Source organism: Palaemon carinicauda, chromosome 27 (assembly GCF_036898095.1).
Source record: "Palaemon carinicauda isolate YSFRI2023 chromosome 27, ASM3689809v2, whole genome shotgun sequence".
NCBI lineage: Eukaryota > Metazoa > Arthropoda > Malacostraca > Decapoda > Palaemonidae > Palaemon > Palaemon carinicauda.
Window position 1 is genome coordinate 58,724,828 of NC_090751.1, and position 24,576 is coordinate 58,749,403.

At 41.5% G+C, this 24,576-nt stretch overlaps 1 protein-coding gene across 4 annotated transcripts in view; it reads right to left on the reverse strand.

Moving 5' to 3' along the window:
- Positions 1–24,576, reverse strand: part of LOC137620733 (nocturnin-like) — a 198,213-nt gene that overhangs the window by 25,867 nt on the left and 147,770 nt on the right. For all 4 annotated transcript variants that reach the window (XM_068351100.1, XM_068351101.1, XM_068351102.1 and 1 more), the window contains one exon: positions 18,751–18,957. In XM_068351100.1, coding sequence (XP_068207201.1) covers positions 18,751–18,957 — 207 coding nt within the window. The remainder of the gene's footprint in view (positions 1–18,750; positions 18,958–24,576) is intronic.

Sequence of the window (24,576 nt, forward strand, 5' to 3'; positions counted from 1 at the left end):
CATTCGCCCTGAAAGACGAGGCTGCATTCGCCCTGAAAGACGAGGCAGCATTCGCACTGAAAGACGAGGCAGCATTCGTCCTGAAAGACGAGGCAGCATTAGCCCTGAAAGACGAGGCTGCAGTCGCCCTGAAAGACGAGGCAGCAGTCGCCCTGAAAGACGAGGCTGCAGTCGCCCTGAAAGACGAGGCAGCATTCGCCCTGAAAGACGAGGCTGCAGTCGCCCTGAAAGACGAGGCAGCATTCGCCCTGAAAGACGAGGCTGCATTCGCCCTGAGAGACGAGGCTGCATTCGCCCTGAGAGACGAGGCTGCATTCGCCCTGAGAGACGAGGCTGCATTCGCCCTGAGAGACGAGGCTGCATTCGCCCTGAGAGACGAGGCTGCATTCGCCCTGAGAGACGAGGCAGCCCTGAGAGACGAGGCAGCATTCGCCCTGAGAGACGAGGCTGCATCCGCCCTGAGAGACGAGGCAGCATTCGCCCTGAGAGACGAGGCTGCATCCGCCCTGAGAGACGAGGCTGCATTCGCCCTGAGAGACGAGGCTGCATTCGCCCTGAGAGACGAGGCTGCATTCGCCCTGAGAGACGAGGCTGCATTCGCCCTGAGAGACGAGGCAGCATTCGCCCTGAGAGACGAGGCAGCATTCGCCCTGAGAGACGAGGCAGCATTCGCCCTGAGAGACGAGGCAGCATTCGCCCTGAGAGACGAGGCAGCATTCGCCCTGAGAGACGAGGCTGCATTCGCCCTGAGAGACGAGGCTGCATTCGCCCTGAGAGACGAGGCTGCATTCGCCCTGAGAGACGAGGCTGCATTCGCCCTGAGAGACGAGGCTGCATTCGCCCTGAGAGACGAGGCTGCATTCGCCCTGAGAGACGAGGCAGCATTCGCCCTGAGAGACGAGGCAGCATTCGCCCTGAGAGACGAGGCAGCATTCGCCCTGAGAGACGAGGCAGCATTCGCCCTGAGAGACGAGGCAGCATTCGCCCTGAGAGACGAGGCAGCATTCGCCCTGAGAGACGAGGCAGCATTCGCCCTGAGAGACGAGGCAGCATTCGCCCTGAGAGACGAGGCAGCATTCGCCCTGAGAGACGAGGCTGCATTCGCCCTGAGAGACGAGGCTGCATTCGCCCTGAGAGACGAGGCTGCATTCGCCCTGACAGACGAGGCAGCATTCGCCCTGACAGACGAGGCTGCATTCGCCCTGACAGACGAGGCTGCATTCGCCCTGACAGAGGAGGCTGCATTCGCCCTGACAGACGAGGCTGCATTCGCCCTGACAGACGAGGCTGCATTCGCCCTGACAGACGAGGCTGCATTCGCCCTGAAAGACGAGGCTGCATTCGCCCTGAAAGACGAGGCTGCATTCGCCCTGAAAGACGAGGCTGCATTCGCCCTGAAAGACGAGGCTGCATTCGCCCTGAAAGACGAGGCTGCATTCGCCCTGAAAGACGAGGCTGCATTCGCCCTGAAAGACGAGGCTGCATTCGCCCTGAAAGACGAGGCTGCATTCGCCCTGAAAGACGAGGCAGCATTCGCCCTGAAAGACGAGGCAGCATTCGCCCTGAAAGACGAGGCAGCATTCGCCCTGAAAGACGAGGCAGCATTAGCCCTGAAAGACGAGGCAGCATTCGCCCTGAAAGACGAGGCAGCATTCGCCCTGAAAGACGAGGCAGCATTCGCCCTGAAAGACGAGGCAGCATTCGCCCTGAAAGACGAGGCAGCATTCGCCCTGAAAGACGAGGCAGCAGTCGCCCTGAAAGACGAGGCAGCAGTCGAGGCTGCATTCGCCCTGAAAGACGAGGCAGCATTCGCCCTGAAAGACGAGGCAGCATTCGCCCTGAAAGACGAGGCAGCATTCGCCCTGAAAGGCGAGGCAGCATTCGCCCTGAAAGACGAGGCAGCATTCGCCCTGAAAGACGAGGCAGCATTCGCCCTGAAAGACAAGGCAGCAGTCGAGGCTGCATTCGCCCTGAAAGACGAGGCAGCATTCGCCCTGAAAGACGAGGCAGCATTCGCCCTGAAAGACGAGGCAGCAGTCGAGGCTGCATTCGCCCTGAAAGACGAGGCTGCATTCGCCCTGAAAGACGAGGCAGCATTCGCCCTGAAAGACGAGGCAGCAGTCGAGGCTGCATTCGCCCTGAAAGACGAGGCTGCATTCGCCCTGAAAGACGAGGCAGCATTCGCCCTGAAAGACGAGGCAGCATTCGCCCTGAAAGACGAGGCAGCATTCGCCCTGAAAGACGAGGCAGCATTCGCCCTGAAAGACGAGGCAGCATTCGCCCTGAAAGACGAGGCAGCATTCGCCCTGAAAGACGAGGCAGCATTCGCCCTGAAAGACGAGGCAGCATTCGCCCTGAAAGACGAGGCAGCATTAGCCCTGAAAGACGAGGCAGCAGTCGAGGCTGCATTCGCCCTGAAAGACGAGGCTGCATTTGCCCTGAAAGACGAGGCAGCATTCGCCCTGAAAGACGAGGCAGCATTCGCCCTGAGAGACGAGGCAGCATTCGCCCTGAGAGACGAGGCAGCATTCGCCCTGAGAGACGAGGCAGCATTCGCCCTGAGAGACGAGGCAGCATTCGCCCTGAGAGACGAGGCAGCATTCGCCCTGAGAGACGAGGCTGCAGTCGCCCTGAGAGACGAGGCTGCAGTCGCCCTGAGAGACGAGGCAGCAGGCGCCCTGAGAGACGAGGCAGCAGTCGCCCTGAGAGACGAGGCAGCAGTCGCCCTGAGAGACGAGGCAGCAGTCGCCCTGAGAGACGAGGCTGCATTCGCCCTGAGAGACGAGGCTGCATTCGCCCTGAGAGACGAGGCTGCATTCGCCCTGAGAGACGAGGCTGCATTGGCCCTGAGAGACGAGGCAGCATTGGCCCTGAGAGACGAGGCAGCATTGGCCCTGAGAGACGAGGCAGCATTGGCCCTGAGAGACGAGGCAGCATTGGCCCTGAGAGACGAGGCAGCATTGGCCCTGAGAGACGAGGCTGCATTCGCCCTGACAGACGAGGCTGCATTCGCCCTGAGAGACGAGGCTGCATTCGCCCTGAGAGACGAGGCAGCATTCGCCCTGAGAGACGAGGCTGCATTCGCCCTGAGAGACGAGGCTGCATTCGCCCTGAGAGACGAGGCTGCATTCGCCCTGAGAGACGAGGCTGCATTCGCCCTGAGAGACGAGGCTGCATTCGCCCTGACAGACGAGGCTGCATTCGCCCTGACAGACGAGGCTGCATTCGCCCTGACAGACGAGGCTGCATTCGCCCTGAAAGACGAGGCAGCATTCGCCATGAAAGACGAGGCAGCATTCGCCCTGAAAGACGAGGCTGCATTCGCCATGAAAGACGAGGCTGCATTCGTCCTGAAAGACGAGGCAGCATTAGCCCTGAAAGGTGAGGCAGCATAAGCCCTGAAAGACGAGGCAGCAGTCGAGGCTGCATTCGCCCTGAAAGACGAGGCTGCATTCGCCCTGAAAGACGAGGCAGCATTCGCCCTGAAAGACGAGGCAGCATTAGCCCTGAAAGACGAGGCTGCAGTCGCCCTGAAAGACGAGGCAGCAGTCGCCCTGAAAGACGAGGCTGCAGTCGCCCTGAAAGACGAGGCAGCATTCGCCCTGAAAGACGAGGCTGCAGTCGCCCTGAAAGACGAGGCAGCATTCGCCCTGAAAGACGAGGCTGCATTCGCCCTGAGAGACGAGGCTGCATTCGCCCTGAGAGACGAGGCTGCATTCGCCCTGAGAGACGAGGCTGCATTCGCCCTGAGAGACGAGGCTGCATTCGCCCTGAGAGACGAGGCTGCATTCGCCCTGAGAGACGAGGCAGCCCTGAGAGACGAGGCAGCATTCGCCCTGAGAGACGAGGCTGCATCCGCCCTGAGAGACGAGGCTGCATTCGCCCTGAGAGACGAGGCTGCATTCGCCCTGAGAGACGAGGCTGCATTCGCCCTGAGAGACGAGGCTGCATTCGCCCTGAGAGACGAGGCAGCATTCGCCCTGAGAGACGAGGCAGCATTCGCCCTGAGAGACGAGGCAGCATTCGCCCTGAGAGACGAGGCTGCATTCGCCCTGAGAGACGAGGCTGCATTCGCCCTGAGAGACGAGGCTGCATTCGCCCTGAGAGACGAGGCTGCATTCGCCCTGAGAGACGAGGCTGCATTCGCCATGAGAGACGAGGCTGCATTCGCCCTGAGAGACGAGGCTGCATTCGCCCTGAGAGACGAGGCAGCATTCGCCCTGAGAGACGAGGCAGCATTCGCCCTGAGAGACGAGGCAGCATTCGCCCTGAGAGACGAGGCAGCATTCGCCCTGAGAGACGAGGCAGCATTCGCCCTGAGAGACGAGGCAGCATTCGCCCTGAGAGACGAGGCTGCATTCGCCCTGAGAGACGAGGCAGCATTCGCCCTGAGAGACGAGGCTGCATTCGCCCTGAAAGACGAGGCTGCATTCGCCCTGAAAGACGAGGCTGCATTCGCCCTGAAAGACGAGGCTGCATTCGCCCTGAAAGACGAGGCTGCATTCGCCCTGAAAGACGAGGCTGCATTCGCCCTGAAAGACGAGGCAGCAGTAGTCCTGAAAGACGAGGCAGCAGTAGTCCTGAAAGACGAGGCTGCAGTAGTCCTGAAAGACGAGGCCGCATTCGTCCTGAAAGATGAGGTAGCATTCTCCCTCAAAGACGAGGCTGCATTCGCCCTAAAAGACGAGGCTGCATTCGTCCTGAAAGACGAGGCAGCATTCGCCCTGAAAGACGAGGCAGCATTCGTCCTGTCTTGAAAGACTTAGCGCCGAGCGTTAAGGCAAAATGATATTCATTATGCCGCTCGGCGCGTTCGGTTCCGACCAGAGGGTTCATAAGGCCGACTGGCGCTCTGGGACAAAAACCGAGTCAATGATGGTTTGTAAGCATTGATATTATCAGCGAATATCTATGACTTATAGTATTGCCATTAAAATCAAAAGTGATGCAATGAGAAACTCTAAAAGCAGTGTAAGAATCTTAACGTTCAACGCTCTTTGCTTTCCCATGGCAAGGGCGAGCATTCTTGGGAACGTTAACAGGAACGCTCGCGAGGGCGTTTGCTCGTGAGCTAACGCCTCTCGTTTCCTTTCGCCGATCGACGTTCCTTCTCCCATGGGCCGGGGAGCTTGGAAGAGGTCTAAGGCTAGGAAAACGACGTCCACTGTGCTGAAAGAATCCAATGCCTAATTTAGCACTGAAACTTGCACTATTAAACTCTTACACAAAAGACCATAATTAGTCCTGCCCGTTGTGAGAGAACTTATTCTGCTGCCACGGGCTTGAATGAGAAAGCAAAATCGTCTCTAGTACTCGCTATATAAACTGTAACAAAATATTTTTATAAAATATTAAACTGACATTTCCATAAAAAAATAAACTTTCAAACATACTTACCCGGTGGTCACAAAAAGAAAAAATCACCGGGCAAGAGTTGAGATTAAAAATAGATGTTGAACACACTCACCCGGTAGTTACATATAACCACCGGTAAAATTAAATGTCATAAATACCTACCTGGTAGTTACACACAAACGCCGGGAAAGTTATACGTTAAAGATTAAAATGAACAGAAAAAGGGAAAACAAATGTAATCCACAATTAATTCAAAGGGTTTTCAAAAACAAGCGAGTTGTAATGATAAAAAGAACAGATATAGCAATAACGTATCTATATATATAAATGTAAACAATAGGAACATATAAATGAAAAAACTACTAAAACTAATATTCCCATATCGTAGTTGTTGGAGTATTATAGCCAACACTTCCCAAATCCCAAATCGAAAAGAACACTACCAAGGCATGTTGGGACTGCATCGACAGTAACGAAAACTAACAGCGTAAATTAACCATATGCTAGTTCTATTTAATTTATGAAATTAGATCGATAATTTAAAGAACGAATACTAAATGGACAATTATTCCTTTAAAATTTTACATTAAAAGTAAAAAACTTATATAAGTGGAAATACTCCCATTCTTTACATGAAAAAACATATAAAGAGAATTGCAAGTCATACAATGAAGATTAAGTCATACGACTGTGACGTCATAGAGTTGGCGGAACGTATTTCCGTCATCAGGATAAAAACTTTGCAGTTAAAATATAGTGCACAAACAAAAATTAAGTTTTCACTCATGATAAACAAAGTAAATAGTACAATAAAAAATAACAAAACACGATTACCAAATTCCTAAATCAGCGTACTTCACCAAACGAAGTCCAAAAAAGCGAAGAAGGGAAAAAGATTAGAAAAACTCAATGGTGGACCGACGATGTTTCCGATCCAGCCGGCAGAGATGAACTGAAGTCTTGGACACGGGAATGATTCCTCGGACCACCCTGTGACGGGTGTTACCACCTACCTCCCAACCACCACAAGGCGGTTGCCTCGTTTTGAAAAATTCTGCTGATTTAGAGATATCACCTATATATATATATATATATATATATATATATATATATATATATATATATATATATATATATATATATATATATATATATATATATATATATATATATATATATATATATATATATATATATATATATATATATATATATATATATATATATATATATATATATATATATATACGAATATATATATATATATCCAGGGAGATCTGAATGTAAAGGATGGTCAGAATAATGGAAAATGAACAACGGTGCCGAAGATTAATATCTAGATCAGGAATAAGAAATTTAATAGACCGTAAGTTCCTGTCCCACAAATTAAGATGAGAATCAGCAGCTGAACACCAGACAGGAGAACAATACTCAAAACAATGTAGAATGAAAGAATTAAAACACTTCAGAATAGATTGATCACTGAAAAGCTTTAAAGACTTTTTCAATAAGCCAATTTTTTGTGCCATTGAAGAAGACACAGACCTAATGTGTTTCTCAAAAGTAAATTTGCTGTCGAGAATCACACCTAAAATTTTAAAAGTCATACAAAGTTGAAGAAACATTATCAATACCGAGATCCGGATGTTGAGGAGCCACTGTCCTCGACCTATTTACAATCATACTTTGTTAGGATTCAACTTCAAACCCTATAATTTGCACCATGCACTAATTTTAGCTACCTCTCTATTAAGGGATTCAGCAACCCCAGATCTACATTCAGGGGATGGAATTGATGCAAAGAGTAGCATCATATGCAACAAGCTTGTTTTCTAGGCCAAACCACATGTCATGTGTATAGTATTTAAAGTAATAGGCCCAGAACACTACCTTGTGGAACACCAGATATCACATTTGTATACTCACTATGGTGCCCATCAACAACTTTTTGAGATCTATTACTTAAAAAATCAATAATAATGCTAAGAAACGACCCACCCATTCTCAACTGTTTGAGTTTGAAAACAAGGGCCTTATGATTAACACGGTCAAAGGCAGCACTAAAATCAAGGTCAATCATACAAACTTCCTGACCCCAATCAAGGGATTTCTGTACAGCATTAGAGATTGTAAGAAGGGCATCAAATGCTTCAAGGCCTTTACGAAAACCAAATTGCAAACTAGGGAATAGATGATTACCTTCAGCAAACCTATCAAGATGTTTTGCCAGAAGACATTAAAAAACTTTAGATAATATGGGAGTTATGGAAATTGGGCGGTAATCAGTTGGACTTGAGCTACCACAAACACATTTACATAGAGGAGTAACATTACCAATTCTCCAACAAGTGCTAAAAGCTCCTCTTCTTGCTGCTTGCACAAAATACCAGATAATTTTGGAGCTAAGAAATCTGCACTCTTTATAAAAAAAACAATGGAAAAATACCATTCGGGTCTACACCTTCATAAGCATCAAGGTCCATCAACAGAGCTTTAATTTCACGAGATCGAAAAGCAAAACTAGTTAGTTTAGCCTCAGGAAAATGGGAATGAGGAAGTTCAAGTTTTTCATTACTCTGTTTACTGTCAAAAACATCAGCCAAAAGGGTTGCCTTTTCCTTTGGACATTGAGTGACTGAGCCATCTGGTTTAAGTAAAGGAGGAACTGCTGCATCTACATCAATGAGTGCAGATTTAAGGGTAGACCACCATTTACGTAACCGAGTTGTACCAGAAAGGGTTTCTTTTATGGTTAAATTGTATTCCTTTTCAGTTGAAGCATAAACTCTCTAAGCAAAAGCTCTAAGCTGAGTACTGTATAGTTATTCCAGGTCAACTTAATTTGCTACACTTCTAAAGATGATAGGCCTCCTGCTTCTCCAAAAAAGCACGTCTGCAATCATCATTGAACCATGGTTTGTCTTTCACTTGGTACTTGAGCACACGAGAAGGGATACACCTATCAATTATGTTGACTAGATTCTCATTCAAAGGGACAACAGGATCAACACTACTATATAATTCTGACCAATTTAAGCACATAAGATCATGCAAAATCCCATTCCAGTCAGCATGAGATTTCATATAAATTTTATACGTGTATGATACATCAGAGACAGGATGTTCAGTCTTCACTACTAATGAAATCAAGGCATGATCAGATGTCCCGACTGGAGAACCAACCTTACTTGTTATAAAGCCAGGGGAGTCAGTGTATACGAGGTCCAAGCAATTACCAGACCTGTGAGTAGCTTCACTTATGATTTGCTCACAGCCTGATTCAGAGGCATAGTTTAAAGCTCTTATGCCATGTCAATCGGTAGGAGAGATAGAACTTAACTACTCCCTATGGTGAGCATTGAAATCACCAACAAAGACAACAGTAGTCTTTCTATCATCTATCTTAGCCATTATGGTAAGAAGACAATCGAAGATGGAATCATCCATGTCTGGATTCCGGTAGATCGAACACAAAAGTTATTATGCCTGCCACAAACTTTTATTACCCGAATCTCATGACATCCACATTCATAGCAGGACTTATGAGAAGCAGGATTCTCAGTCCTGATATACACCGCCATTCTCCTGGTCCTAGGGATGGCATCACATTTCAACATTATTGGCTTCTTAAAACCAGTTATTAGGAGCTCAGATGAGTGCCTCTCATTAGAAACCAAAGTTTCAGACCACAAAAGAATATCATACTGTCTGGACACAATTGTAAGGTCTTGAATATTTGCATGAAGACCAGAACTATTGCAATACAGTAGACGACATTGACGAAATCTAGGACTCACTGGTCCCGGATTTTGCTCAATGTCTCCAGACAGCATAAGAATTAATGGTAATAAAAAAGAAAAAATGAGATTGTACTTTAATCAGTTTTCCTTTCGGTGAAAACCTAAATTAGAGATAATGCCATAATATAATTCAGACTTAAAGGAAAATAAAACGAGAAAACAAAAAGGAGGAAATTAAAGAACCACCTCTTTCAGAGGATGTCACAAGCATTATGGAAAATAGAAGCATGGAAATTATTCCAAAAGCAGTAAAATCACTAAGTTTTGAAAGTAATATGTATTTCTTCTAACTATACAAACCCAAGTCTTTTAATAATAGTACAATAAAGCTAAGCTGGATACACTAGTTAAAACTTAATGAGGTGGCAGTAGTTAGCTGGAGGATGTCTGGTAAAACCCACCCTCTTAACAAACCTCTGAGCTCCCCCTTTGTCCCTGAACTTAAGTCTTGCAGGATAGTTGAAGCACAAAGTGTAACTTAAAAGAACTGTGATTCGTATTGTAAAGAAAAATACAACTTAATATAAAAATTTGTGATTTGTTCCTACACAGATATAAACCTTCGTCCATTAATAGGAGACTTGTCCTAGGGTGGGAGGTACTTCATAAAACCAAACTTCCTGTTTTACTTTCCTGTCCAATGTCAAAGCACTTCTGTTCTGTATAGTAGCAAATGTGATGACTCCAGTTAACCTCCTAACAACCTGGCCAAGAAGATGAGGCCAGTGTTAGGCTTGGTTACTACCAAGGACTGGTAGACGGTTAAGGAAGAACCTACCTATATCTGTGTGGAGGATATGTCTGAATGTACTGTGTAGTTATCATAAGAAATGGACTTGCATATATCTTGCCTAGGATTATGAGGGAGATACCGCTATACACAACTATATTGTTAAGAGAAAGTGGCTTGATCATGAAGCTTACTGGCATTCTAACACACAATGGTGTGGCTGCTGCTCTCCAAGGAAGGGGAAGAAGATATAAATGGCCCAGTTGATGTTACCTCTCATTCTAGAGTTGAATCCCTACACGATTTATTAAGCAACTAGCAATGAGCCAAGAATGCAGATATGCAGGGTCCTGTGACTTCGTGCGCTCAAATCCGGGATGGTACTTTCATCTCTCTGCTTGCAGGAAAAGCAAGTCTGATTATTATTTGAAGCCAGATAGAAACAAAGTTTTAGGATCTCTTCTTTTATTTCTCCTAGGACATTAAGAATGTCATCCTAGTCCCTGCTAGTGAATTCTTGTCGGGGAGACATGAAGAATGACTTGAAGTAGCAAACAGCTGGGTTCTGAGTCCCAGCCTCAAACACCTACACCAAGGGGATGAAGATCATCTTCCATCTTCCTGGATGACTTGTGACACAGGAAAAATTATACCTTTTCTTACTACTGTAGTTTCCTACTCTGCTTAGCCTGTCTCATGTCCGCTTACGAGACCTAAGCTCACAATAGGTCCCATGCAGCGTGAGCTATGTACGAGGTCAAAACTGTCCCCCACTCATCATGAGTCTTGTCAATTTTCGTTAAGAGCCCAGGCCTCAGTCCGCGATGAAAATTTAGGATCAAGGGCTGAGCAGTATCCTTCCTCTTCAAAACTGAGGAGCTTTCCTGACGAAGGAAGATAGACAAACAACTGATCTGGATACCGTTCGGAGTATGGCCGCTTGGAAGCAATTATGACCATGCTGAACTTGATGTCATCAATAGACTGTAATCATTGAAACTAAAATAATAGGCTAAAAGGTGTAAGTATCTAGCATTCCCAGCGATGTTGGAAAGCATCCTCGAACACTGTCGACGGTCTGGGACTAGAGAGCAGAACACTGAAGTTTCTTGTTCAACTGAATGACAAGCATGTCAAGCAAAAGTGAAAAATAAAGAGTAAGAAGCCTTTCTGCAATGTTGTGATGTAGGGATCATATTTTGTCTATATAATATATCCCTGACAACTGAGTGTGTCTACTTGAATAGTCCTCCTGCCTGGAAGAACTTTGCAAACAGCTCTATTATGTTATCGTCTTTCCAAGTGTGCAGCTGCTTGTTAAAGGTCTGTGAAAGGGGTCCACTTGTTGAAGTTAGTAACAAATGGTAGCGTTGCCGTTCATTATACCAAACTTATTTGGAAAGGTTGCAAAGTAGCAATGCTGCATGTATTACTGGGAGGTTGAAAAGCAGGTGAGTATTTCTGCACCAACAAAACCAGAAGGTAATGGGAATATTGGTTACCACCTAGTAACACTTTAAGACTACAGTACTGTACAGTATTGTAACAGTCGATGGGGCACCATCAGTGAAGATCGGATCAAACCGCTTTTTCAACCATGGAAGTTTCATTGTCAACACACAGATGAGTGCTAAGACCATGGTAATAGTAATCTAAGGACAGAAGCTCTCTGCCTCTGTAGGTAATGGACTAAAGTTGGGTGTCTTAACAATGAAGATTCTCTCCACATTCTTTGAAGATTCCTTTCTCCCTAAGAATTATGCCCGGTGATCCTCGAATGAAATGGAGTGATCCCTTATAGAGAAAGAAGGAATGAATGAGGGTTAGCTGGTCTCCTTTGATGACATAACTGCATCTGGTTCTCATGCAGAATGTGGCATCTCAGTGCTTGTCCAGGCCCTGAGATGGGATCCGAGTAATCCCTTGTTCCAATCCCTATTACATGAATGAATTGAAGAGTCTTGTAGTCTAATAAAATCTCGGAGCATGGGAAGATCTTATATGTCCTGGACCTGTCTCCAAGCGTAAGAAGATCTATGTCTTCAAACAGTCTCAGAGCATCAGAAGATCTTAAGTGATGAAAGATTAAGCTATGTTAGATGGCTTATGGGCTGGAAGGGCTGGGAAGGAACAGCTGACAAATGACAGGTGCACTAGTTGCCTGGCGACTTAAAAGTAACAATCACCTGAAGAACAAGTGTAAGTTCGGATCATGTGATTCACGATCACATGGTTCCAACCGCATGGTTACCCATAGTGGCTAGTGGCATATGTTGTGGGAAACAATGATCGTATAGATCAAGTGCAATGGAATTCTGGTAAGCTTTCCTCCCTGTACAGGACCGAACACTGAGAAAATGTTGTGCGTACCAAGGTTTCTTACTATTAAGGGATAAACTCTTGGCACACAATGCTTCCATCTCTCTCCCAAAAGAGAGAGAGATTGACCAGGAAGAGGGAAGAAGGGCAGTGCCCTTCATCCTGACCGGCAATAAATGTACTCAGCTCTACGATACTTGCTTGTGCCAATGTTTCTTCCCGCTATGGGTCACTTCTCGGCAGTTATTTTTTTGGTATGAGACCAAGCACAGGTAAAAGGTGTGTGAACACCCATACACAGTACCTAGACACCAAACCAAAGTCGAAGACGCTGATGTCCCTTCCCGCTATGAGATAATTTTCATCACTTAATCAACAAGGGAGGTTCCTGGTACCGCAATGTCTCTCCCATGGAGAGAGAACAGTAAGTCACACATATATAACTTTGGTCTTACCGGACAGCATCGATGGTGCCTTCTACTTTGCCTCCACTAGAAGCAGTTGAAGCTCTAATGAAGATGAGGCAGAGAGGGAAGAACTTGAAATCCTCCTACTACAAGATCGTACAGGACAATGACGGCACTCTCACAATATCCTTAGTATAACATTGTCATCACTGTCACAAACCCACACAAGCAAGGAAATTAACATCAAACAGAAATGCTGTCTAAAAAGAACAAAACAAGAACAAGAATGTGGATATCAGCAGGTTTGCACAGATATGTCACACAGCTATAGTTATTGGGAAACAACTGCAAATCCTTCCTTCTTTCTAAATATTCCTTGCAAACAACAATTTGCTAATACATTTATCTATAAGAAAAAACAAAAGATAAAAACAGCCAGATATGAATGCTGGAAGTACGTACCGGTATGTATTATCAGGCACCTAAAAGCAAAGCGGGACCTCAGTGGCCTGTCAGGTGAGTGGGGCTAACCTACCACCCTCCCTAATAACCGGCATCTCATTAAATTTTAATAGCCATATCCAGGTTTGTAGTGTAATCATACAGTACTCCTATTAAAGAACAAATGTTTGTATTTGTGTAGGAAAAAATATATACAGTAGTCGGAGCTAGGACCATTGCCACTGGGAATATTGCCTATGTGGGAACATTGCCACTGGGTACATTCGCCATTCCCAGTAGCAATGTTCCGTGTACGACAGTAGTCATGTCTCCATAGCTAACCGAGAGGCAAAATAACATTATCCCACTCAGAAAGAGGGTCGCTAATATAACGTTACTAAAACTGGAATATGAAGCCATCTTATGGCCCAGAAAGGGGATGCTGAAATAAAGTGGCAGAATTATAATCAACTTGGGAATTGTCTTTACTTGATCTAATCAAAGAGAAAAACACAAAAAGCCTGGATAACGGGATTAGTACAGAATTCACAATTTAAAATTGCATATATTTCTTTGATTTCAGCATGAGAGAGAGAGAGAGAGAGAGAGAGAGAGAGAGAGAGAGAGCCTTACCTTACCTTATTGCCTTATTTTTTGTTTGGGTTCCCCCAGGTCCCTCAGTGTGAGGCACCTCATATATCCACCAGAGAGTTGCTAATGCATCTTCCGGTGTATTTTGCATCTTCCAGTCTTGGATGGTCTGGGATGCATCTTAGGTATTTATCGAGCTGATTCTTAAACACATCTACGCTCACTCCTGATATGTTTCTTAGATGAGCTGGCAGCACATTAAATAGTCGCTGCATTATCGATGCTGGTGCGTAGTGGATTAATGTCCTGTGCGCCTTTCTCAGTTTACCTGGAATGCTTTTTGGCACTATTAATCTACCTCGGCTTGCTCTTTCTGATATTTTAAGCTCCATGATGTTTTCAGCAATTCCTTCTATTTGCTTCCATGCTTGTATTATCATGTAGCGTTCTCTTCTCCTTTCTAGACTGTATAGTTTTAAAAATTGCAGTCTTTCCCAGTAGTCAAGGTCTTTAACTTCTTCTATTCTAGCAGTATAGGACCTTTGTACACTCTCTATTTGCGCAATATCCTTTTGGTAGTGTGGGTACCATATCATATTGCAGTACTCGAGTGTACTACGCACATAAGTTTTGTAAAGCATTATCATGTGTTCAGCTTTTCTTGTTTTAAAGTGTCTGAATAACATTCCCATTTTTGCTTTACATTTAGCCAACAGTGTTGCTATTTGGTCGTTGCATAACATATTCCTATTTAAAATTACACCAAGGTCTTTAATTGCTTCCTTGTTTGTGATTGTCTCATTATTAGGTCCCTTGTATGCATACACCATTCCTTCTTTGTTTCCATAATTTATTGATTCGAATTTATCGGAGTTAAATACCATCCTATTTATCTCCGCCCATTCATATATTTTGTTTAGATCTCTTTGTAGTGAGTTCCTATCTTCATCACAAGTAATTTCTCTACTTATTCTTGTGTCATCGGCGAAACTTCTCACTACAGAGTTTTCAACATCACAGTCTATGTCTGAGATCATAATAACAAATAGCAGTGCAGCTAATACCGTACCTTGGGGCACACCAGATATTACCTGGGCTTCATCTGATTTCTCGTCATTTGCAACCACTATCTGTTTTCTGTTTTGCAGGAATTCTTTTACCCATTTTCCTATCTTTCCCACAATATTATGCTTTCTCATTTTTTTCTCCAATATGTTATGGTTTACCTTGTCAAACGCTTTTGCAAAATCTAGATAGATCACATCTGTGTCTTTTTCATTTATCATATTATTGTATATGTTTTCATAGTGTGCTATCAGTTGGGTCTGTGTACTTTTTCCAGGTACGAAACCGTGTTGACCCATATTAAACAAATTATTTTTGACCAAATGGTTCATTATTTTCTTTTTTATTACCCTCTCATACACTTTCATAATATGTGATGTTAGACTAACAGGTCTATAATTGCTTGCCTCTAGTCTTGATCCACTTTTGAAGATAGGGGTTATATAAGCTAATTTATGTTTAACATATATCTCGCTCATATCTATACTCTGTCTTAGCAGTATTGCAAGCGGCTTCGCGATAGTGTTTGCAGTTTTTTTTAACAAAATCGCTGGAACTCCATCTGGTCCGGCTGCCGATCCATTTTTAATTTCGTTTATAGCCGTGACAATATCTGCTTCATTAATATCTATATCCGTTAGATATTCGACATTTTCTTCTCTCATTTCTGTTTCATTATTCTCATTCGCAATTCTTGGCGTGAACTCACTCTTATATTTTTCTGCTAATATGTTGCATATTTCCTTTTTTTCATTCGTTAGCCATCCTTCAATTCTTAGAGGGCCTATTTCTATTCTCCTTTTATTCATCTTTTTTGCATAGGAGTAAAGTACTTTGGGGTTTCTTTTTATATTTTGAAGTGTCCTTTCTTCTAAGTCCCTTTTTTCATTTTCTTTCGACTGTATAATCTTTTGTTCTGCATTTTCTATCTTACATTTTATTTCCCTCATTTTCCACACATTTTTTTCTTTTGCAAGATTTTTCTTCCACTTTCTAATTTTCTGAAATAAGATCCTTCTGTCTCTTGGTATGCACGTCTTTTGTTTATTGTTTTTTTTCGGTACATATTTTTCAACAATTTTCTCCAGTATTTTGTACAGTATGTCCGTATTTACCTGTATATTATCACTTATAAATACATTTTTCCATTCTTTATTGAGTTCTTCATTTATTTCTGACCATTTTATATTCTTACTGTAAAAGTTATATTTTCCATATCCTTCCCAAAGTTTTGTGCTTTTATTAATTCTGTGATCACTTGCTTTGGAATGAACTATCAATTCTATGACATTGTGGTCTGAAATTCCCGTGTTATACACTATTATTTCTTTAACATAATTCACCTCATTCACAAATACTAGATCTAGGACATTTTCCTTTCTTGTTGGAATGTGGTTTATTTGTTGCATATTATGTTCTAATAGCATATCTTGAAGCTTTTCAAATTGCCTCTTATCTTCTGCGCTACTATTACTCTCTTTTTTATATGTATACATACAACCACTTTCTTCTATCCGTTCTTTCCAATCCACGAAAGGAAAGTTAAAATCTCCGGATAGGAGTATATTCCAGTCTTTATGGTTTCTACATATATAATCTATTTTTTCTATTATTATGTCAAACTCCTTAGTATTTGGGGGTCTGTAAACTACAATATTCACTAGTTTTTCAAATTCAAATTCTACCGCAATCAATTCACATTCTGTGTTGCTGTATTTTTCACAGACTTTTCCTTGATTTATGTCTCTTCCATATATTGCGGTTCCCCCTTGATTCCTATTTTTTCTGTCTGATCTATAAGTTTGGAAACCCTTTATCTGGTCATCACTGCCAGTCTCGTGGGAATACCATGTTTCACTTATATTTAAATATATCTATTTTTTCAATTTGGGTTAGTTCTTCTAGGAACTCTATTTTCCTTTTAGAGTTACTCGTGACTAAACCCTGTGCATTCATCACTATTATGGTTTGTGTTTCATTTCCATTATTTAATATTGGTAATAATATGGATTCTCCCATGCTTCCTTCCTGTTCTGATATGATGTTTCTTTTCTCATTTCTCGGAAGTCTGCCATTAAAAAATCCAACTTTTCCATAATATTTGTTCTTTCGCCTTCATACTTATTTTTGTGTGTAAACCTGCAATTATCCCCATATCTGCACCAACCCCTGGCATTATATATGCATTCTTTGTAGTTGGGCTCTATTTGTGGAGATTTAGGTTGAAAGGGCCTTTTTGGTGCATAGTGCGGTATATACGCGCCTGCTTTTTTGTTTCTTTTTTGTTTCATTTTGTTTTTCTTTTCAGTTTGCTGAGTTTTCTTACTCTCATTCATAGTTGCAGGATGCATATATCGACATTTTTTGTTGAAACTGCATCCTTTTCCTTCTTTTAGGGTTTTTCATATTTTTGGATGGAGATCTCTGCATTCGTCTCCATATCCGTCTAAATACGCACATTTACCATGTATTTCATAATTATGGCATATCTTTGGATGCTTGTAGTAGCATCTTTCGCCAAATTTGCAATTCCCTCTTTTCAGCCTATTACAGACTATATCTTTCTTTTCTTTTTTTTTCTTGTTCTTGCTCTTCCCTAAAAGTATGTAGGTCCGGGTAGAGTCTCTTGGGTCTATTATTTGTTTCCATCTGATAATTTATTTCTTCATAAGTATGTTGTTGGATGGCATCATAAGTTATATCAATGATTTCCTCTGCATCCTTACACATATCCTGTTCATTTTTCTCTTCTTCTTCTTCAACTAATTGCAGCTTTAGTCTCTACTTAATTACATTTTCTATCCAGACTAAGCATGTTGAGCAGAATACCTTTGTGTCTCTTTTTTATTTTTTGCTGTATTTCAGCACATGTGGGGTGTGTTGGAACATTACAGGCATTACATTTTCTAATCAGTTGTTGAGGATTATTAATGAAATACCATATCTTACATGTATTACACCATTTTGGCATTCTTTTTCCCAATGCATCAATCAGCATATTCACCATATTGGACTTGTTATTGTTCTTTGATGGAATGTGTTGATTGATGTAGACTTTCTTTATAAGTCTCTTTAACACTTGGATGTTCTTTGGAATTTCTTCAATTATTTTACTGATGTTTTCCGCAGATTTGTTCCAGTCTATTGGATCATATTGTTTCAATATGTCTGCGAATATTTTTCCTTCACACTGGTTGGAGTTGTTAGTGACATCTGTCGTCAATCGGTCGAGCTCCTGTTTCACCAACTCATGAAATTTGCCTTTGCTGACTCCAGCGATATCTCTCCACGAGTTGCCTGTGTTATACAATGCCATCTTGATCAGATTTTTAGTAATTCACAAGATAACTATCCTATGCCGACGATTTATCTCACTTTTCTGCCCTCAAACTAATCACCAACTATTCACGAAAACTTGTAGCTATATTTCACTTCACCGGCACACAAATACAACTGTGAGAGAGAGAGAGAGAGAGAGAGAGAGAGAGAGAGAGAGAGAGAGAGAGAAAAAAAAAAAAACTGTTTTGGAGCCAAATGGCAAAGTAAATAAGGGTCCCCATTTCAGTTGATGGATGCAAAAAAATAATTTAAGATATGGATATAAAGAAGAATTACTGCAATCATTAATAAAATATTCTAAAGATTAAAATATGAAATAAAAACCTTCTGAAAACAAACAAAAATGCAATAAGAGTATTCACTATTTAAATGTGTACAGCATAGAAGAGAAAAAATGAAAAGATGAAAAAATAATTGGTGGCAAGGCTCCAAACCTACCTCTAGATATAGCCATGCAAGGGGTTTAAGATACTGATAAACCATTACAATATATAAGCATCCTGTTAAATAGGTGGCTGGAAACTTTAATATACAGAATGGTTTACCTTCTATATAAAAATGTAAATTCAGACATAATAACAAACTGCAGTACTGTACAGTATATACTGCTCTATGATTAATATAAGCAAATCATTTTTTAATTAAAAAAACAATCACTCACTTAATTTCTTTCCTGCAATCACAAAAAAACAGTAACCCTCACCTGGTTGCTTTGCACATGCCAAACCTCCACGACTCTAGTTTCTTTCCTAATGAGCTTAAACTTTGAGTCATCCCAGAAGACTGCACAGCCATCCGGGCCATTGTTGTTTGGCAAAAAGAGACAAGGAGACTCTGGTTTTGGCATAAATACTCCTTTGTATCCCTGACTGGCCAATACACGTTCTATCACATCAAAGTGATCAACTTCCTATAAGAGAAAATATTAGAAAATAAAATTACCTTTTTTTAGAAATCTAGTATTCAAAGTTACCAATACTTACATTAAAAAATGCCTTAATCTAAAAGCAAAATACATAATACAGTACAAAACTAAGTTCAAGAAACTGTTGAAATCTTAAAAATTATTTCTTGGACTACACTGTCTAGCGCTAGAATACATTTTTACCCTCAATTCAATGTCATAAAGCAATTCAGCATCTCAAGATCCTTCATCCAACGTTTACACTTAGGAAGGATTTCAAGGAACCCTGGTTGGAGGGAAAGTAGAGGAGCCAAAAAGCACAAAGGCTTTCTATAGACAGAAGTTAAATAAGCAGAAGTAAAGGAGAAATAAATAAAGCCAACAGAGAAGGAGCAAGCCCCTAAGTAGCTTGATCAGAAAAAGTCATCAGCCTTAAGAACCGAGATATCAATATTTCAGGATAGAAGGGAATGGAGAAGACTGACCCCACTGTCAGGCTACAAAGCTTACATGGGAGTGGAACTAAGAAGTATGTATATCAATAGTAGTCAATGAGTGGAACTAAAGGTAACAAATGAATGTTAATGCTCATTAAAAAAGTAGTTAACAAAGCCAAAGATGGTTGAAAACAAGCAAGAGATACTCATCTCGAAGAAGCTTGATAAATCACCAAAAAAAAAAATAATTTTATCACGACGCCCACTGGGTGCTCGCGCGAGGGTAGTAACCTCTGCATTCCATACTTTAACTTTCTCTGGTATATTTGGAAGTATTTATATCAGAAAAGTGTAAGGAAGGACCCTTTCACCGGGCGTCACAGGACGACCCAGAAAAAAATAATTTTATTTTGGGGGGGAATACAGAAAGTCCTATTAATTGCCATAGTGAGCTTTGAAGAATTCATAAATTTTCAGTAATCTTCATGAAAAAGCAGGTTCTTAACAGGTCTGAACAATCTAGAATTGTCTTTCAAAATTACATTTCTTCAAGGTCTCTATAGTAAATACAGTATGCAAATATTTTATATAATACAGCATTACAAAACATCTGACAAGCCATTTAATAAGATGAAAAAAAAAAAGTTCTGACAAAAGGAAAAATCTTTCTGGGAGATGCCGTGAGAACCCTAAGGATTTTTTTGTTAAGCTAGAATAGAGAATCAAGCATAACAGTATGGTATACTAAAGAAATATCCTTCCCCCTGCCCTATGGCCAGAGTAGAACGTGCAAGCAAGGACTCAATTCTGTTTAATGGAGACCAATGGATTACAGTCTCACTAAAAACTCATCATAGCACTTCTAGCGTTATATTCTTCACTGGGAAAAAAGTAGTACCACCTAGGTGTGTGTTTACAACTGGAAGCTATCTTTTCTAACATGATGAGAGTATGCTAAGTTATATCGCCACCTCCCTTCAGGAGTCTATGGAGGCAGTAGGACCTTGGGAACCCCAAAGTACCTCCAAAAAAATAAGTTTTTCTTTAAAAAAAATCATTATTGGGTTAGGAACTGTGATTCTACAAGAGTTGAATTACTTATGTAATACCTAAGAAAGCTACAGATAATATTTTCATCACAAATGAAAAAGACAAATATTCTAACAAACATCAGTTTGTATAATTCATACGAAAAGACTATCTACTGTATTATGGTGTCTCTGACGAGGGGCTCGGGCTGGTTAAGGATCCCTGAACTCTGTCAGCTCTCCCCCTCCAAGTGCTGTAAGTGATCTGAGAACATGCTGAGAGGGTTAAATTTGTCTAAAGTAGTGTCTCATAAACACCTTTTGCTCAGACCACCATATGAAACTCTAGATATCCCAAAACTGCATACAGTCAGCCTTATTCACTGGGTTTATCTAACAGACAGGCATGAAAAGTGAGAATCTGCAAATAATTACTACCCTAGTGTGGAACTCGCTGCCCATTGTCTATGTGTGGTTCTAGGTTATACGGTTCTCTATTTCGAAAATGATCTAAATTGCAAAGAAAAAACACTAGAAGAACGAGGGCTGACTGTAGTACAGGGTAGTGTATTTTGCTTTATGAATTTAGTTTGTTCTGGGAACAAGGTCACAAACTAAAATTCTTATAAACTAAAAGAATTTTTCCATAAAAAAAAGGAAAAATTCCCTTTATGGTTTCCACATGTCCATAAATACGCAAATACACTAATTCTTAAAGGTTTGTAATCCTAACTATTGAAAAATTTATAACCACGAACATCACAAGTGAATAGGTAACATTACTTTACTTTTGAGGAGAGTCGAGGCTAACATGAGGGACCAGAGAGAAGAGAAGGATGAGGAAGACTGTTACTGCTTGGAGAGAAAATCTCTCTTTATAAGAACTTATGATGAAATATCGCGAGTTCTCTCTCTTGAACAACGTTCAATTATCACTAACTGAATCACTTTATCCATGTTTTCTGGACACTTGGTCATCTGTTTTTACACTATTACATTCACCTTTCACAAGAAACCTATTAAGAAAATTACTTTTGCCTTTTCTTTAATGTGACATGAAACTGCAACGTCACATTGTCACATATTGGGTGGTGTTTTTATAAGATTTTGCAGGTTTCCCACATTTTCAAGAACTTCCTAATTTTACTTGAGGCAAGAGGCTTGATACACTGTTCCTCCACCTCCTCAGATCATATCCCCTCCACAAGCACTTGTTGCTACTCCTTATGCAACTCCATCAGATCTTCGTTTGTTAGCTGCACGCTATGTTCCTCAAGATCGATGATGTCATACTTGTCCACCTCCAACCCCACTGTCTTTACAATTTCATCATTAACTGTCTCCTCTATGGGTTTGAATTCCTTAAAATCTTGTTCAGCAATGCATTTAGAGCAGTTTCCTCTGAGCAGAATTGAGGGTTCTGTTGGGAACCCTTGTCCGGGCTTTGTCAATCATTTTGAGGCAGTTGATAATGTAGAAATGCTCTTTCCAAAACTCTCAAAAAGGTGAGGTTGGTCCTTTTTGGTGACCTTGAAGCATTGCTGGAACATTGCTTTTGTGTACAGCTTCTTGAAATTATAGATCCCCCAATGACCCATAGGTTGGAGTATTGATGTGGTGTTGAGTAGCAAGAACTTGATCCTACTGAATATGAACTCCCACATAAGGTCATCGCCAATGACTGAAGGAATGGAAAGAGCATTGTCCTTAAGCAACAAAGCTTGAAGTGGAAGGTTCTTTACCATTCAGGTACTTTTTGATCTAAGGACCAAAATCCTAATTGACCGATTCCTCAAAAAACATGCGAGTCACCCCAAGCCTTATTGTTTGACCTCAATATGACATTCAGTATCTTCTTCTGCATCCTATTCTCTGAGTGATAAACCAGAAGTTTGATTTTACAATCTTAGCTGGCATTAGCACAGAACAGAGGGGGTTAGAAAAATTTATGGGCTTGTGACCAGGAATTGCCTTTTCTCCTGCAGCAATGAGGGCCCTCCTGAGAATCTTCTTCCATTAAAGATCCATCTTGTTGCAACTGAACACTTGCTGCTGCATTCAAGACTCTGAATCCAGGACCTTTCAAATTCAAAATAAATACCTCTGCTGCTGCCTTGACATCGGAGCTCACAGCCTTAATGTATCACACAGTACTGTGGATATTAGTTTTCTTGAAATTCTCAAACCAGCCGCGGCTCGCCTTGAATATTTCTTTTTCATATGGTTAGTATACAATAGCTTTGCTTTTTCACAAATAATGTTTTTGTTAATATATCTCTTGCTAACTGCTTTTCATTAACCCAGATAAGTGTCAATTTTTGAACGTTATCGAGAACACTTTGTCCGTCCATTCATCAATATCAACATCCCTCTCGCAACATCAATTGATTAAATATCTTCTTTTTCCTTAAGAATTTTACAAATCGTGAATGTTTCTTACTTCTATGGTAACCACCATCACCTTGGTTTCTTTTATTCCTCTTATTATTATTATTATTATTATTACTATCCAAGCTACAACCCTAGTTGGAAAAGCAAGATGCTATAAGCCCAGGGGCTCCAACAGGGAAAAATAGCCCAGTGAGGAAAGGAAATAAGGAAATAAATAAATGAAGAGAACAAATCAACAATAAATCATTCTAAAATAAGAAACAACGTCAAAACAGACGTCATATAATAAACTATCAACAACATCAAAAACAAATATGTCATAAATAAACTATAAAAAGACTATGTCCGCCTGGTCAACAAAAAAGCATTTGCTCAAACTTTGAACTTTTGAAGTTCTACTGATTCAACCACCCGATTAGGAAGATCATTCCACAACTTGGTCACAGCTGGAATAAAACTTCTAGAGTACTGCGTAGTATTGAGCCTCGTGATGGAGAAAGCCTGGCTATTAGAATTAACTGCCTGCCTAGTATTACGAACAGGATAGAATTGTCCAGGGAGATCTGAATTTAAAGGATGGTCAGAGTTGTGAAAAATCTTATGCAACATACATAATGAACTAATTGAACGACGGTGCCAGAGATTAATATCTAGATCAGGAATAAGAAATTTAATAGACCGTAAGTTTCTGTCCAACAAATTAAGATGAGAATCAGCAGCTGAAGACCAGACAGGAGAACAATACTCAAAACAAGGTAGAATGAAAGAATTAAAACACTTCTTCAGAATAGATTGATCACCGAAAATCTTGAAAGACTTTCTCAATAAGCCTATTTTTTGTGAAATTGAAGAAGACACAGACCTTATATGTTTCTCAAAAGTAAATTTACTGTCGAGAATCACACCTAAAATTTTGAAAGAGTCATACATATCTAAAGAAACATTATCAATACTGAGATCCGAATGTTGAGGAACCACCGTCCTTGACCTACTTACAATCATACTTTGAGTTTTGTTAGGATTCAACTTCATACCCCATAATTTGCACCATGCACTAATTCTAGCTAAATCTCTATTAAGGGATTCACCAACCCTAGATCTACATTCAGGGGATGGAATTGATGCAAAGAGAGTTGCATCATCTGCATATGCAACAAGCTTGTTTTCTAGGCCAAACCACATGTCATGTGTATATAGTATGAAAAGTAATGGGCCAAGAACACTACCCTGTGGAACACCGGATATCACATTCCTATAATCACTATGGTGCCCATCAACAACAACTCTTTGAGATCTATTACTTAAAAAATCAGTAATAATGCTAAGAAACGACCCACCCACTCCCAACTGTTTCAGTTTGAAAACAAGGGCCTCATGATTAACACGGTCAAAGGCAGCACTAAAATCAAGGCCAATCATACGAACTTCCCGACCACAATCAAGGGATTTCTGTACAGCATTGGAGATTGTAAGAAGGGCATCACATGCTCCAAGACCTTTACGAAAACCAAATTGCAAACTAGGGAATAGATAATTACTTCAGCAAACCTATTAAGACGTTTTGCCAAAAGACTTTCAAAAACTTTAGATAATATGGTTATGGAAATTGGGCGGTAATCAGTTGGACTTGAGCTACCACAAACACATTTACATACCTACTACTTATATTTATCTCTATCTATCTATCTATATATATATGTATATATATATTAAATATATACTATATATATATATATATATATATAAATATATATAAACACGTACACACG